Genomic DNA, 15,377 nt, shown 5'->3' on the forward strand with positions numbered 1-15,377 from the left:
CTCCCATTACCTCACTGATGAAGGGGGGCCCGGTGCGGCTGCAGTGGTCGGCGGAGGCGAATAGAGCTTTTTGTCGGCTTAAGGCCCTGTTTACCGATGCTCCGGTGCTGGCTCACCCGGACCCCTCTTTACCATTCATAGTGGAGGTGGAGGTGGACGCGTCCGAGGCAGGGGTTGGTGCTGTCTTGTCGCAGCGTTCGGGCTCGCCTCCTAAGCTTCGCCCCTGTGCTTTCTTTTCTAAGAAGCTAAGTCCGGCGGAGCGTAACTATGATGTAGGGGACAGGGAGTTGCTAGCTGTGGTTAGAGCCCTGAAGGTGTGGAGACATTGGTTAGAGGGGGCGCAACACCCTTTCCTCATCTGGACTGATCACCGTAATCTGGAGTACATCCGTGCGGCGAGGAGACTGAACCCACGCCAAGCCAGGTGGGCTATGTTCTTTACGAGATTCCAGTTTACTATCTCGTACATCCCAGGTTCCCGGAACACCAAGGCTGACACACTGTCTCGCCTCTATGACGCCGAGGAGCGGTCCATCGACTCCACTCCCATAATTCCAGCCTCCTGTCTGGTGGCACCGGTGGTCTGGGAGGTGGATGCGGACATCGAGCGGGCATTGCGGTCAGAAACCCCTCCCCCTCAATGTCCTGCAGGGCGGAAGTACGTCCCACTTGGTGTTCACGATCGCCTGATTCGGTGGGCACACACACTACCCTCCTCGGGTCATCCTGGAGTTGAACGGACAGTGCGAGGTCTTAGAGGGAAGTCCTGGTGGCCCACTTTGGTGAAGGATGTGAGACTCTATGTCTCCTCCTGTTCGGTGTGCGCCCAGTGTAAGGCGCCTAGACACCTGCCTAGGGGGGAAATTACAGCCCCTCCCCATTCCACAGCGGCCATGGTCCCACGGCCATGGTCCCACTACGGGGTGCCCGAGGACATCGTCTCTGATCGGGGTCCCCAGTTCACGTCCAGAGTGTGGAGTGCGTTTATGGAGAGGCTGGGGGTCTCGGTCAGTTTGACTTCGGGTTTTCACATCCGAAAGTAACGGGCAGGTGGAACGTATTAGCCAGGATGTGGGCAGGTTCCTGCGGTCCTATTGCCAGGACCGTCCAGGTGAATGGGCGAAGTTTTTACCATGGGCGGAGATGGCGCAGAACTCTCTGCGTCATAAATCCACTAACTTGTCACCCTTTCAGGTGGTATTAGGATACCAGCCGGTCCTGGTCACTTGATATCAGAGCCAGATAGAAGCTCCTGCGGTGGAGGACTGGGTTCAGCGCTCGAAGGAGACCTGGAGTGCCGTCCAGGAGTGCCTGAAACGAGCTGTAGGACGGCACAAGGAGAGCGCTGACCGCCGTCGCAGTGAGGCCCCAGTGTACAAACCGGGGGACAGAGTCTGGCTCTCAACCCGGAACCTGTCCCTCCGCCTGCCCTGCCGGAAGCTGGGTCCGCGATTTGTGGGGCCGTTCAAAGTCCTGAGGAGAATAAACGAGGTGTGTTATAGGTTACAACTTCCATCATATTACCGTATTAACCCCTCGTTTCATGTGTCTCTCCTCAGGCCGGTGGTAGCTGGTCCGCTACAGGATGCTGAGGTGCGGGAGGTCCCTCCGCCCCCCCTGGACATCGGGGGGGCCCCGGCGTACACAGTCAGGTCCATCTTGGACTCCCAACGTCAGGTAGGGGGCCTGCAGTACCTCGTGGACTGGGAGGGGTACGGTCCGGAGGAGAGGTGCTGGGTACCGGTGAGGGATATTCTGGACCCAGCCCTGGTGCAGAGATTTCACAGACTCCAGGATTGCCCTGCTCCTCGTCCTCCAGGTCGTCCTCAAGGCCGGTGTCGGCGCGCTGCGGTAGCCGCGCATCGGGGGGGGGTACTGTCACAACGTCCACAGAAGGTGGCGCCACTCCCCGGTCGAGCGGCGCTCGGCGGTCGTCGTCGCCGGCCTACTAGCTGCCACCGATCCATGTTTCATGTGTTTGTTAGTTATGTCTGTTTTGTGCGCACCTGTTTCGTGTTTGTAATTAGTGGGAGGGTATTTAGTTTGTCAGTTTCTTGTTTGGGGTTGTGCGGGATTGTTTCGTGTCTGCTGTTGTAGGTTGGGGAATTTATTTTCCTGTCATTTTTATATCTTAACGTTTAGGCGTTAGGGTTGCTGGGCTGTGTCACGATATATTTTAGAAGACTGTGTTAGTCTTCCGTTATTGGAAGTTTCCCTGCCTTTTCGGCTTTATATTTTGGACTGAGTTTTCCCTTTATTAAAATACTACGTGTTTCACATACCTGAGTCTCCTGCGCCTGACTTCAACCCTTCATGCAGAGCTATCTAATGATAGTCATCTTTTAATAATATCTACAACTAGATAAACAACATAAATTATAGCACCTTGTGGGCTATTTCTAGGATCCATGAAAAGCATTAAGTTAAGTTAAATCCTCATTAAACAAGTCAAGGAAGCATATTCAACCACACCAACACCTTCAGTGTAGGCTGTACTGGGAACAGTGAGAGGCTACAGTATAACCATCATCGGTCATCTTTAACGGACCAGATATTATAAATGACACCACTCACACCTAGGGATATACTTCGGCTGGCGCAAGTGCCAAACACGTTAGTTTGCCATTTAAGCATGTAAGAACTGGCGTTCTGGCATTTTCCACCCCATGCGCCAGGTTCAGCAAATTGCCTGTCTAGTATCAGGTCACTTGCACTGAGGTGGGAGGGGTGAAAATATTTGAGGTGTGTCCTTGAAAACATGCGCAAAAGTGACAATTTCATGCAGCGCAGGTCTTAGCGGTAATAAGAGGGAAGAGTGTCCATTCCCTCATTGATGGCTGTTTTTTTTGTCCTGCCCAATGCGTATATATAATGGTTTTATTATATATATATATACAGTATATAAACAAGCTTGAAAAAAGAAAATGTTTAATCTCAAAGTAATGTAAAACTTTTAATAAATATATCCTGGAGTGCTATTGGGTAGGCAGGCTTTTGTTCCAGCCCTATTTGAACACACCTGATTCTACTAATCAAGGTCCTGCTGAGCAGATGATAAGCAGAATCAGTGTAAGAGCAGGGTTGGAGTAAAACCCTGCACACCCAGTATCTCTCCAGGAAGAGGGTTGGCCATCACTGTTCCAAAATGTGAGATTTAAAAGCACTTTAAAAAACGCTGCATTTCAATTGTATTGATAAGGTAAGTATGACATGTTAGCTGGTCACCTCCAAGTCCAGGTCGTAATCGGTTGTCATAGCCATCCAGAAGGCGGTCCAAGATCCGGGTGAACAGAGTGATGTTGTTTTTGAAGGCCTCTGAAGCATATGCAGACGATTCCACTATTGATCTAAGTAGGAGAAACATAAATTATTGTGAGAGAGATGTGCGGGGAAAATTAATTGACGTAACAAATATGTAATTCAGTCAACCTCTCTGCCAACTTCCTCTTGATAAGATCACTGTGTGTGTTATTTAATTCATGTGGCTCAGTTTGTTTCGTACAAAGACAACCATCCTCACTCTCATTAGTTCATTATGGAATAGACAGTTCCACTTCGCCAAAGAAAGTTCTAAGCATTTCTGAAGAGAAACTGGAAAATACCAAGGAATTGTGCGCCAATCAAGTTATCACATCACTGAGTTTTCCCCCATTCAGATTCATACCAATGTTCTAACTCCCTGGAGCTGTGCGTAATCTTTACCCTCTCATTTACACGTCACCGCGCAATTGGTGTCTCAGCTCGCAACACAAATTGTGCCATCGTGTTATCACGCTTTTTTGTGTGCAAAATAGTACTTTCACGTCAATAACAGCTATATTCCAATCTAAGAACCATTGAGATCGGCGAAAAGCTATCGAGGCGATATAGAACGCGCAGACAAATGTGCAACAGTGTTCTTAGTACGCACAATCACTGTGTATTGTTTTTTTCTACTGATTTCTATACTGTATATATATATATTTGATAATACAACGAAACTTACCTTGACTGACACAGTACCATCAACGAGAAGAACACCGCTAGATAATGCGATAAGTCCCATCGCTCTCTCATTGCTGAAATCCAAACCTACAGAATGGGGTGCCCAATTAAAGGTAATATTCAGAGCACGAAATTCCATTCATGAAGACATTCGATTCAAATGCTGTGCGGTGCCATTCATTCTGAATTATTGAATTTTGTTAACTAATTAATGTAAACGATTTATATAAACATTTTTCTCTTTCCAAAATCTAAAGTAGTCGCGCGCTTTATAGCCTACATGCATACTTCAAATTTGATGGCAACATGCAAATAAATATTATTTCGACCCCTTCATAAAAAAACAATAGGCCTACACATTTTAAAATAACTTATTGAAGTTATTGAAAACTCCTTCATTATTATTTGCTGGAATGAGGAGCAATTAGATTTTTGGAAACGTTTTGGAAATCTCCAAACCTTCAAGGAAACTGTCGCGTTAGTCGCAGCAAAACAATAAGGCGGGTTGACAACAAGGCTACCTGACTAGCGCGAGGGATCTCCTTTTGATTTTCTTCTGACAACCCAGATGTAAAGTTGCGCCCAAAAGCGCTGGGCATCAACTAAATTACACCACAGGGATGTGGGAATACATCCGGAGTGGGTGTAAAGATGATAAGGACGAGTTTGACTATATTTCAAACCCTGTGAATCCAAAACACCGATTGTAGATACTGCCCACCCGTATACAAGTGCCGTGGTTCCCGGATAAATTCGTTATTGGCTCCCGCCTATAACCTGTAACCATGCACACGCGCGCCCAACTCCGTGTCTCGAAAGTCTGAGGAAGATGAGCAAGACAGATGTTCTTGGTCCTATTTATAGCTTCCACCCATTGGCCGCCAGAATAAATCCCAGATTTGATATCAAATGAAATAGATGAAAGTTCTGTAAAAGCTGCTTTCTCTGCATCCAAAAGCGCATCACTACCGTGTAGAAACAAGAACTGGTTTTATTAAGTGAAGGAGCTGGAAAGATGCGAGGATGTTACGGGCGGCACTTTTGATGCGCTCACATGCGGCGTCACTTACCTCAGAAATGTATACTGTATGTCCTATATGCAGTAAACCTATGCCCCGCCTGCGAATTATGGCCTTGTCTTTTAGATTTGCAACACGTTGTTAGAGTGCAGTTTATTTTCAAGACGACTTTATAGCCACCATGCAATAGCGATTAAATATGTGCTTTCATGTGGGAAAGTGTTTTTTATTTATTGTTTAAATAAATGTATGTTTAAATATAAAGTAGTGAAATAGTTGATACAATGACAATGATACAAATACAATGATAAAATGGAGGAGGGGGACATTAGGCTACTCAGTGATGGAGAAAAATAAATAGCTGGGGCTCAGCTAACTCTGAAGAGGAGTACACGCTCCTATGTAAATGTCATAATGTCCATGTGATTGAATAATAGCCATTGATGATATAACTAACTCATGATGATAATCACTTCCTCAATAATTCAAATACAAAATCATTTTAGCATACCTTTCTTCACTGGGAATAATAATGACACATTTCACACACACACTGAGCTTTTACACAATAAATACTAGCACTTTTACTCACTTTCAGACCTTGAGCATATGAGGTGTGGAACTCACAAAAATTCAAATGAAATTAGCAAGATTTAAATCAAATCACCACACACTGTAGTCCAGTCTATTGAATGAGCAAATGCTCAGATATCAAATCAAACAAATAACACTTAAATCATATGACCACAATTCAACTCATGAAAAGCCTAACAGTCCAATGAAATGCACAACTCTCATTTAATGTAATTGGATTTGGAGTGTAAGGTAAAGGTAATACTCAAAGGTAATACTGTGTCTGTTTAGGCTTTCAGGCAGTATGTGCCTGTAATATCAACTACATATGTGAGAAAGGCTGGGAATAACACACTTCAAAGATAAAGACTTTGGCTAATAAACATGAATATATTTTGCCCGTGAGGTGGGGGAGGCCAGACCAAATATCAATTAGGGCACCCGAAAGGCTGCATACAATGGGGAGTGTTATTGAGAATATAGGCCAATAATGTTTCTCGGAGACAGAGGGGTTTGGGGACATTCTGTTCTGCTTTGTTCATAATGTATTTGTGGCAGACTTTGCCCTGCCCAGCAGGAGAAAGAGAAGGGGCAATTAACGCACATGGACTATGGTGTGAGACAGGGGCCTGGGAAGAATAAGTTGAGTTTTGCAGGAGATAAGATGAGCTTCCTGAAAGAGCATACTGTAGGACAGTGTGTCCATCTGACGTCTGGGAAAGCATGTTTGTTGAAAAGAGGGTCATTTAGGGGATTGCCAGCCTCCAGCTGAGAATCTACATTAGGTGAGAATGTGGGGTCACAGTGACCTACCACAACAGACACTGCACAGAGGTTGGGTCCCATGGGTTACAACAACAAAAATGCAAAAGTATTATTACGTTTGGTCACTCACTATCTCAACAGGCCTGTTTTTCAACAACAATTCCCATCGTAGAAGACCACATTTTTACCAGCATGTCACATACCAGAGGAAAAGAAACTCTAGGCCACCTTTACTCCACACACAGAGATGCATACAAAGCTCTCCCCCGCCTTCCATTTGGCAAATCTGTTGGGGGTTACCCTGGGGGTCGGGTGTGGGACTACACCAATGCCATGATTACTGTATATATGTGATAACCTTTGTATGCTTGCAAAGCACAATAATGGAAAAGTAATGGGTAAATGGAGATGTACTGCTTTAGTTCTCAGGCTGAGAACTAAAGCACCTGGTGATAGTCATGCAGCCTCAAGGCCGAGATAGCAGAGTGAGAAACCACAGTCTAGACATGTTTTTCTCATCTTAGATACTTTGTATCTAATCCAATGCAACAATGTTAAGATATGATTGACGGTAGGTTGTAAATAAGAGTGTTGTCTCCTGTTTCGCCACACAGATCTTTACTATAGACTACAGAGGTATTCTGTGTGTACTTAGTCCCCTCCTATATTCCCTGTTCACCCACGACTGCATGGCCAAACACGACTCCAACACCATCATTAAGTTTGCTGACCACACAACAGTGGTAGGCCTGATCACCGACAATGATGAGACAGCCTATAGGGAGCAGGTCAGAGAACTGTCAGTGTGGTGCCAGGACAACAATCTCTCCCTCAATGTGATCAAGACAAAGGAGCTGATCGTGGACTACAGGAAAAGGCGGGCCGAACAGGCCCCCATTCTCATCGACTGGGCTGTAGTGGAGCGGGTTGAGAGTTTCAAGATCCTTGGTGTCCACATCACCAATGAACTATCATGGTGCAAACACACCAAGACAGACATGAAGAGGGCAGGACAAAACCTTTTCCCCCTCAGGAGACTGAAAAGATTTGGCATGGGTCCCCAGATCCTTAAAAACTTCTACAGCTGCACCATCGAGAACATCCTGACCAGTTGCATCACCGCCTGGTATGGCAACTGCTCGACATCTGACCATAAAGCACTACAGAGGGTAGTGCGTACTGCCCAGTACATCACTGGGGCCAAGCTTCCTGCCATCCAGGACCTATATAATAGGCGGTGTCAGAGGAAAGCCCATAAAATTGTCAGTCACTCCAGTCACCCAAGTCATAGACTGCTACCGCATGGCAAGTGGTACCGGAGTGCCAAGTCTAGAACCAAAGGGCTCCTTAACAGCTTCTACACACAAGCCATAAGACTGCTGAACAATTCATCAAATGGCCACTGGACTATTTGACCTCTGTAGAGGCTGCGATACAGACCTCTGCAGAGGCTGCGATACACATAGATTTTATTTTGGTGAGCAGTGGGTGGCAGCACTGCGCCAATTTTGTGAGGCTTGTGCTGGTGAACCACAGACAGGAAGTGGCATGAGTGCAGACAGTTGTCTAGAGGCGAGAGCATGCTGCCACTGCACAGCTGTGGAATCCATGTTTGATTTGGATTGGGGGGGGGGGTAGCATCCATCAATTTGATTTAATTATTTCTTGCTCAGTGACGCAAACTCCATCTTCCCAATGTATCTCCATCTCTTCATTCAAAGCCTCAATCATGTGCATTCTTACTGACAGTTGTGGCTGCTTCCTGTGATGTATTGCTGTCTCTACCTTCTTGCCCTTTGTGCTCTTGTCTGTGCCCAATAATGTTTGTACCATGTTGTGTTGCTACCATGCTGTGTTGTCATGTGTTGCTGCCTTGCTATGTTGTCGTTTTAGGTCTCTCTTTATGTAGTGTTGTCTCTCTTGTCATGATGTGTGTTTTGTCATATATTTATATTTAATCCCAGCCTCTGTCCCCGCTTACCTGGGTGAAAATAAAATTGAATGTTAATGTATTTGTCTGGCCACCAAATCAAACTGCACAACAAAATATTTAGGAACATATGCGATCAAAATGGTGGCTTTAGAGACATGCATATTAGTCAATGCTGACCTATAATCTGCCTCAAACTCTGTCTCTCTGAATGCTATGGCAGTCCATGGCAGAGCTGAAATAAACTCACAATAGATTCTGCACTTGACATTTACAGCTTCACGTCTTTTGTCACTACTGTAAGTGAATGCTCAAATTACTGTAGTCTAAACCAGTCGTGGCTGTGACACTGTTGCAGAAGTGTGATTACAATTCGATACAAGTACGATACAAGGCACTCAAATCATTGCTATAGATTACACCTTTCACCCTGAGGAATTATTTGAAAGGGAAATTCCCTCCATCCATGTCTGTTCCTGATTCCATTAATGCAGAAAGATAAGATTCTCAGTCTGACCCTATAAGCGAAAGGCTTCTTACCCTCAGGAGAAATGTGTATACAGCACTGAACATGTCACAACTGATTTGAGCTGCAGGAAAGGCAGCTTGGGATATGTTCGGTCTATGAAGTAGTAACATCACTGTATACATTTAATAGCATCCGACATGTATCTAAATATGACATGATTCAGTATCTATTTTTTTATGGTGAATTTCTGAAAATAATATATGTAATGTTAGTGATACTATTATGAGGGCTTTAGGACCTTATGATTGTAAATTACCTAATCTATTTCTAACATTTAATAAGATCAGATTTCTTTCCAATCATATTGCATCTGTCTACAAATCCTAGCATGCTTATCTGTCTGTGGAGCACACTGAATATTGAGCAACATTGTCTCGATATCCATACACAGAGCCTTCAGAAACCTTTTCCACATTTTGCTGTGTTACAGCCTGAATTTAAAATTAATTTAATTGATATTTTGTGTCACTGGCTTACAAACAATACCCTATAATGTCAAAGTTGAATGAATTTTTACAAATGAATAACAAATGAAAAGCTGAAATGTCTTGAGTCAGTAAGTATTCAACCCCTTTGTTATGACAAGCCTAAATAACTACAGGAGTAAAAATGCGCTTAACAAGTCACATAATAAGTTGCATGGACTCACTCTGTGTGCAATAATTGTGTTTAACATGTTTTTTGAATGACTACCTCATCTCTGTATTCCACACATACAATTATCTGTAAGATCCCTCAGTCGAGCAGTGAATTTCAAACACAGATACCAAAACGACCAGGGAGGTTTTCCAATACCTCACAAAAAGTGCACCTATTGGTAGATGGTTTCAAATTTAAAAAAAGCAGACACTGAATATTCCTTTGAGCATGGTGAAGTTAGTAATTACACTTTGGTGTATCAATACATCCAGTCACTACAAAGATACAGGCGTCCTTCCTAACTCAGTTGCCAGAAGAGGTCGAAAACTGCTCATGGATATCAATATGAGGCCATTTTTTAAAATTTAACTAGGCAAGTCAGTTAAGAACAAATTCTTATCCACAATGACAGCCTATGAACAGTGGGTTAACTGCCTTGCTCAGAACTACATATTTTTACCTTGTAAGCTCAGGGATTTGATCTAGCAACCTTTCGGTTACTGGCCCAACACTCTAACCACTAGGCTACCTGCCACCCTCAATGGTGAATTTTAAAACAGTTAGAGTTTAATGGCTGTGATAAGAGAAAACTGAGGATGGATCAACAACATTGTAGTTACTAACCTAAATGACAAAGTAAAAAGAAACCTGTACAGAATAAAACACATTCCAAAACATGCATTGTGTTTGGAATAATGCACTAAATTAAAACAAAAATAAAATTGTCAAATAAATTAACTTAATGTCCTGAATACAAAGAGTTATGTTTGAGGCAAATCCAACACAACACATCACTGAGTACCATTCTTCATATTTTCTAGCATGGTGGTGGCTGCATCATGTTATAGGTATGATTGTCATCGGCAAGGACTAGGGAGTTTTTTAGGATAAAAAGAAACGGAACAGAGCTAAAAACAGGCAAAATCCTAGAGGAAAACCTGGTTCAGTCTGCTTTCCAAAAGACACTGGGAGAAATGTTTTCCTTTCAGCAGGACAATAACCTAAAACACAAGGCCAAACATACACTGGAGTTGCCTACCAAGACGATATTGAATGTTCCTGAGTGGCATAGTTACAGTTTAGACTTAAATCGGCTTGAGACTTGAAAAATGGCTTGAAAATGGCTGTCTAGCAATGATCAACAACCAACTTAACAGAGCTTGAAGAATTTTAAAAATAATAATGTGCAAATATTGTACAATCCAGGTGTGCAAAACTCTTAGAGACTTACCCAGAAAGACCCACAGCTGTAATCACTGCCAAAGGTGATTCTAACATGTATTGACTCAGGGGTGTGAATACTTATGTAAATTAGATATTTCTGTATTTAATTTTCAATACAGTAAAAAAAAAAAAAGTTCACTTTGTAATTATGGGGTATTGTGTGTAGATGGGTGAGAGAAAAAAATACAAATAAATCATACATTTCGGATTCAGGCTTTAACACAACTAAATGTGGAATAAGTCAAGGGGTATGAATACTTTCTGAAGGCACCTTAAATTAATATGGCTTTATGAGAGTGCGGCTATGATTAATATATGCTTTTATTGGTCAACACAGAAATTGTCATGATCTTGCTACATATTGCACCCACAGAAAAATCTGCTTTCACTTCTGATGCATGAACATGAGTTATAGAAGGTATTGTGTAGAGGATTCATTTCTCTCTGATGGCTTCAGTCTCACATCAACCAATAGTCATTACTCAAGAGGCCGTGTATATTTAGCATTGTGTGGAAACTGTACCGCAGTACAATGAAAACTCAAAGTTCATGCCAGACAAATAAGATTTCTGTTGGAAATCTTATATATATATATATATATATATATATATATATAAAATCTCTTTATTCCACAGCAGTTTTCTTCAATCCTAGTTCTGTGGACCCATGGGGTATGGAGGCTCTTGTCTGACTTCCAAAACTGTATTACTTTATTTAAGCTTAGTTCAAATGAAGTGTAAGAGTATAAATATCATAGAAGTAACTCCCCACACAGCATTCGACGTATCTGGCACACCACGCATACTCTAGTGAACCCCAGTGAGAAGCAAAGAAGCTGATTCCTCATGTGTTCAGGCAGTTCAGATACCCTATTCCCCCCGCCTGAACCTACTCTCAACGCCCTGTTGGGAAAAGGCCATAGGCAGACATTCAGGAATAATTTGATTCTGTTTCTCATGTCTTTATTACTCCTTCCTTTACTACACTGCAGCTTAGTACTTTCATGGGACTTGGTGCTTTGCTTAATTATTGGATTGTTTTCATACACTGTACCAAAAAGCTGGTGTGCTAAATATTGCTGCAGAATAATTTTCCGATTAGTCCAATTATTGCAAAAGGGGAAATGTGCTGTTTCGTTTGGCCAAATTTGTATATGACATGAGAGCGGTGCAAGTACTTTGAGGTTGCTCTAAAGCAGAAAGGTGGAACAAACGAGTCTGGAGCAGGTTTTCTTACATTGAACAAAGTTCTCTATTGAGGTATTTCTTTCTTCTCAAACAATCCCACACAATCAAGGATGATCATAACAGGAAAACACAAATCTTCTTGTTTACAGGAACAAGGAACACAAGGTGAGTAACTTTTAACTACTACATCAATTACGGGTGTGTCCCCGCCTTAACTATCCGTTCGTGGAGAGCTCCCTTCGGGTGGTGGTGTGGATCCGTGGTTGCCATTCCCAAGAGGTAGTTTGTCCTCTTCTTCTCCCTTCCGTCTGGTAAGTCCTCTCCTTTGGAGAAGCAATCACTCTTTTTTTTCCTCCAGTCTCCCCCACTGCCGGTTCCCTCCTCTCTCTTGTAGGGGGAAGAGAATAGGTCATTAGTACTGTCAGCTGTGCTTAATTGGCTCTGATCACCTTGACTCACATGCCGGGCCGGGCTACTGTCCGGGGGATCAGCCTGCCCCCTGGTGGTCCTTTCATAGACATTTGTTGACATTTTATGAAATCGAACATTTTTCTCAGATACTCCAAAGCAGCTGTTCTGGTTGAGTGACTGGGATGCTAAAACATCTTTTACAACAACAACCAAGACCCTGGCCTGATATCTACGTTCAGGCATATTAAAGAGGATCAATCAACATGACATAATGATTCATGTAATTTGCTCTACGCTATGACAGTTCATACCAGAGGTGAGACCAAGTCATTGTTTTACAGTCACAAGTAAGTCTCAAGTCTTAGCACTCAAGAGAAAGATTTTGGGTATCATCTTTCCAAGGGCTCCATCTGAATTTACCTACTGACGTTCCTCTGCACTGCCACGCGCAACTTTTTCTCGGCTGGCACAATTTGATTGGCTGCTGTCCGATTCAAACTGTAATCCATTCAATGAAGAGTTGATGTGCTGCACACTTTTTTAATAGCATAATTTTTATTATTTTGACTTGGGGAGGGTATCAAGTCAGTTCGAGTCAAAAGGCTCAAGTCCAAGTTAAGTCACGAGTCATTGGTTTAAAGTCAAAGTCGAGTTGCAAGTAACCATATTTGTGACTCGAGTCGGACTCGAGTCCAAGTCATGTGACTCGAGTCCACACCTCTGGTTCATACCAATTGACACAATATAGTCTTGAGGCATGCAATTATTGCTGTAGTCCGTGTCATCTGTTATGATAGGTGCTATGTCACCTGTCGTTGTCATGAGTTGCTATCTACAACCTAAAAGGGTTGTTCGGCTGTCCCCATAGGAGTACCCTTTGAAGAACCCTTTTGATTCCAAGTACAACCCACTCCACAGAGGGTTCTACATGGAACCACAAAAAGTTCTACCTGGAACCAAAAAAGGGGTTTTCTATGGGGACAGTCGAAGAACCCTTTTGGAACTTTGTTTTTCTAAGAGCGTAGGCGTGTAATCATGGAGGGTGGAAAATGCCCAAATAATGACAAATGATTGATTGACATAGATGAGTTATTGTTTCTGTTAACCACTTGGAGTGGTTGGTTTATGCCAGTTGAGAATTGGATTGCCCTGACCGGAATTCACACACAATTCTGGTGAGATGTTTCGATCTACACCCAAGTGAACAGTCCATTACCATTTGGTGTCTTTCTTGCAAATAGCTTCCAACAAGTTGATTTGTGAAGCTGCCAAATGAACGACAGTGGGTGAGATTCCAATAGCTCTCCAATGATCTCCACATTAGATCCAGGCCCTAACTCCCTTCCCTCTCCTCAGGGAGTCCAGTCTGCCTGCTGCTGTATGGATATCCATTGATGGATGGGTGGAAGGGGACCAGCATGTTTGGCGGTTTAAGGGACTAAAATTGAGGGCTGATCAAATCAAATTTATTTATATAGCCCTTCTTACATCAGCTGATATCTCAAAGTGCTGAACAGAAACCCAGCCTAAAACCCCAAACAGCAAGCAATGCAGGTGTAGAAGCACGGTGGCTAGGAAAAACTCCCTAGAAAGGCCAAAACCTAGGACGAAACCTAGAGAGGAACCAGGCTATGAGGGGTGGCCAGTCCTCTTCTGGCTGTGCCGGGTGGAGATTATAACAGAACATGGCCAAGATGTTCAAATATTCATAAGTGACCAGCATGATCTAATAATAATAATCACAGTAGTTGTCGAGAGTGCAACAAGTCAGCACCTCAAGAGTAAATGTCAGTTGGCTTATCATAGCCGATCATTGAGAGTATCTCTACCGCTCCTGCTGTCTCTAGAGAGTTGAAAACAGCAGCTCTGGGACAGGTAGCACGTCCGGTGAACAGGTCAGGGTTCTATAGCCACAGGCAGAACAGTTGAAACTGGAGCAGCAGCACGGCTCGGGGGACTGGGGACAGCAAGTAGTCATCATGTCAGGTAGTCCTGAGGCATGGTCCTAGGGCGCAGGTCCTCGGAGAAAAAGAGAAAGAGAGAAAGAGAGAAAGAGAGAAAGAAAAAGAGAGAGAAAGAAAGAAAGAGAGAAAGAAAGAAAGAAAGAAAGAAAGAAAGAAAGAAAGAAAGAAAGAAAGAAAGAAAGAAAGAGAGGAAAAGAGAGAGAAAGAAAGAAAGAGAGGAAAAGAGAGGAAGAAAGAGAAAGAAAGAGAAAGAAAGAGAAAGAGAGAGAAAGAGAAAGAAAGAGAGAGAAAGAGAAAGAAAGAGAAAGAGAAAGAGAAAGAAAGAGAAAGAAAAAGAGAGAGAAAGAGAAAGAGAAAGAAAGAGAAAGAGAGATAAAGAAAGAGAAAGAGAAAGAAAAAGAAAGAGAGAGAAAGAGAGAGAAAGAGAAAGAGAAAGAGAGAGAAAGAGAAAGAGAGAGAAAGAGAGAGAAAGATAAAGAGAAAGAGAGAGAAAGAAAGAGAAAGAGAAAAAAATTGAGAGAAAGAGAGAGAAAGAGAAAGAGAGAGAAAGAGAAAGAGAAAGAGAGAGAAAGAAAGAAAGAAAGAAAAGAGAGAGAAAGAAAGAAAGAGAAAAAGAGAGAAAGAAAGAGAAAGAAAGAGAAAGAGAAAGAGAGAGAAAGAAAAAGAGAAAGAAAAAGAGAGAGAGAAGGAGAGAAAAAGAGAGAAAAAGAGAGAAAGAGAAAGAGAGAGAAAGAGGAAGAAAGAGAAAGAGAGAAAAGAGAAAGAGAGAGAAAGAGAAAGAAGAAGAGAGAAAAAGAAAGAGAAAGAGAGAGAAAGAGAAAGAGAGAGAGAAAGAGAGAGAAAGAGAAAGAGAGAGAAAGAGAAAGAAAGAAGAGAAAGAGAAGAGAAGAGAGAAAGAGGAAAGAGAAAGAGAGAGAAAGAGAGAGAAAGAGAAAGAGAGAAAGAGAAAGAGAAAGAGAAAGAGAGAAGAGAAAGAAAGAGAAAGAGAGAAAGAAGAGAGAAAGAGAGAGAAAGAGAAAGAGAAAGAGAAGAAAGAGAAAAAGAGAAGAGAGAAGAGAGAAAGAGAGAGAAGAGAGAAAGAGAAAGAAGAGAGAAAGAGAGAGAGAAAGAGAGAAAAAGAGAGAAAAAGAGAGAAAGAGAAAGAGAGAGAAA

At 42.8% G+C, this 15,377-nt stretch overlaps 1 protein-coding gene and 1 pseudogene across 2 annotated transcripts in view; one reads left to right on the forward strand and one right to left on the reverse strand.

Annotated features, from left to right (window-relative positions):
* The window catches only part of LOC106610930 (gamma-aminobutyric acid receptor subunit alpha-2), a 38,761-nt gene extending 33,722 nt beyond the window's left edge, over window positions 1-5,039 (reverse strand). For both annotated transcript variants that reach the window (XM_014210613.2, XM_014210612.2), the window contains exons 1-3: window positions 4,506-5,039; window positions 3,986-4,071; window positions 3,226-3,347 (exon numbers count right to left, since the gene is read on the reverse strand). In XM_014210613.2, the coding sequence (XP_014066088.1) occupies window positions 3,226-3,347; window positions 3,986-4,071; window positions 4,506-4,583 (286 nt within the window). In that variant the 5' untranslated portion in view covers window positions 4,584-5,039. The remainder of the gene's footprint in view (window positions 1-3,225; window positions 3,348-3,985; window positions 4,072-4,505) is intronic.
* A 9,392-nt stretch (window positions 5,040-14,431) lies between these two features.
* The window catches only part of LOC123744612 (trichohyalin-like), a 1,597-nt pseudogene continuing 651 nt past the window's right edge, over window positions 14,432-15,377 (forward strand).

Source organism: Salmo salar, chromosome ssa09, assembly GCF_905237065.1.
Source record: "Salmo salar chromosome ssa09, Ssal_v3.1, whole genome shotgun sequence".
Taxonomy (NCBI): Eukaryota; Metazoa; Chordata; class Actinopteri; order Salmoniformes; family Salmonidae; genus Salmo; species Salmo salar.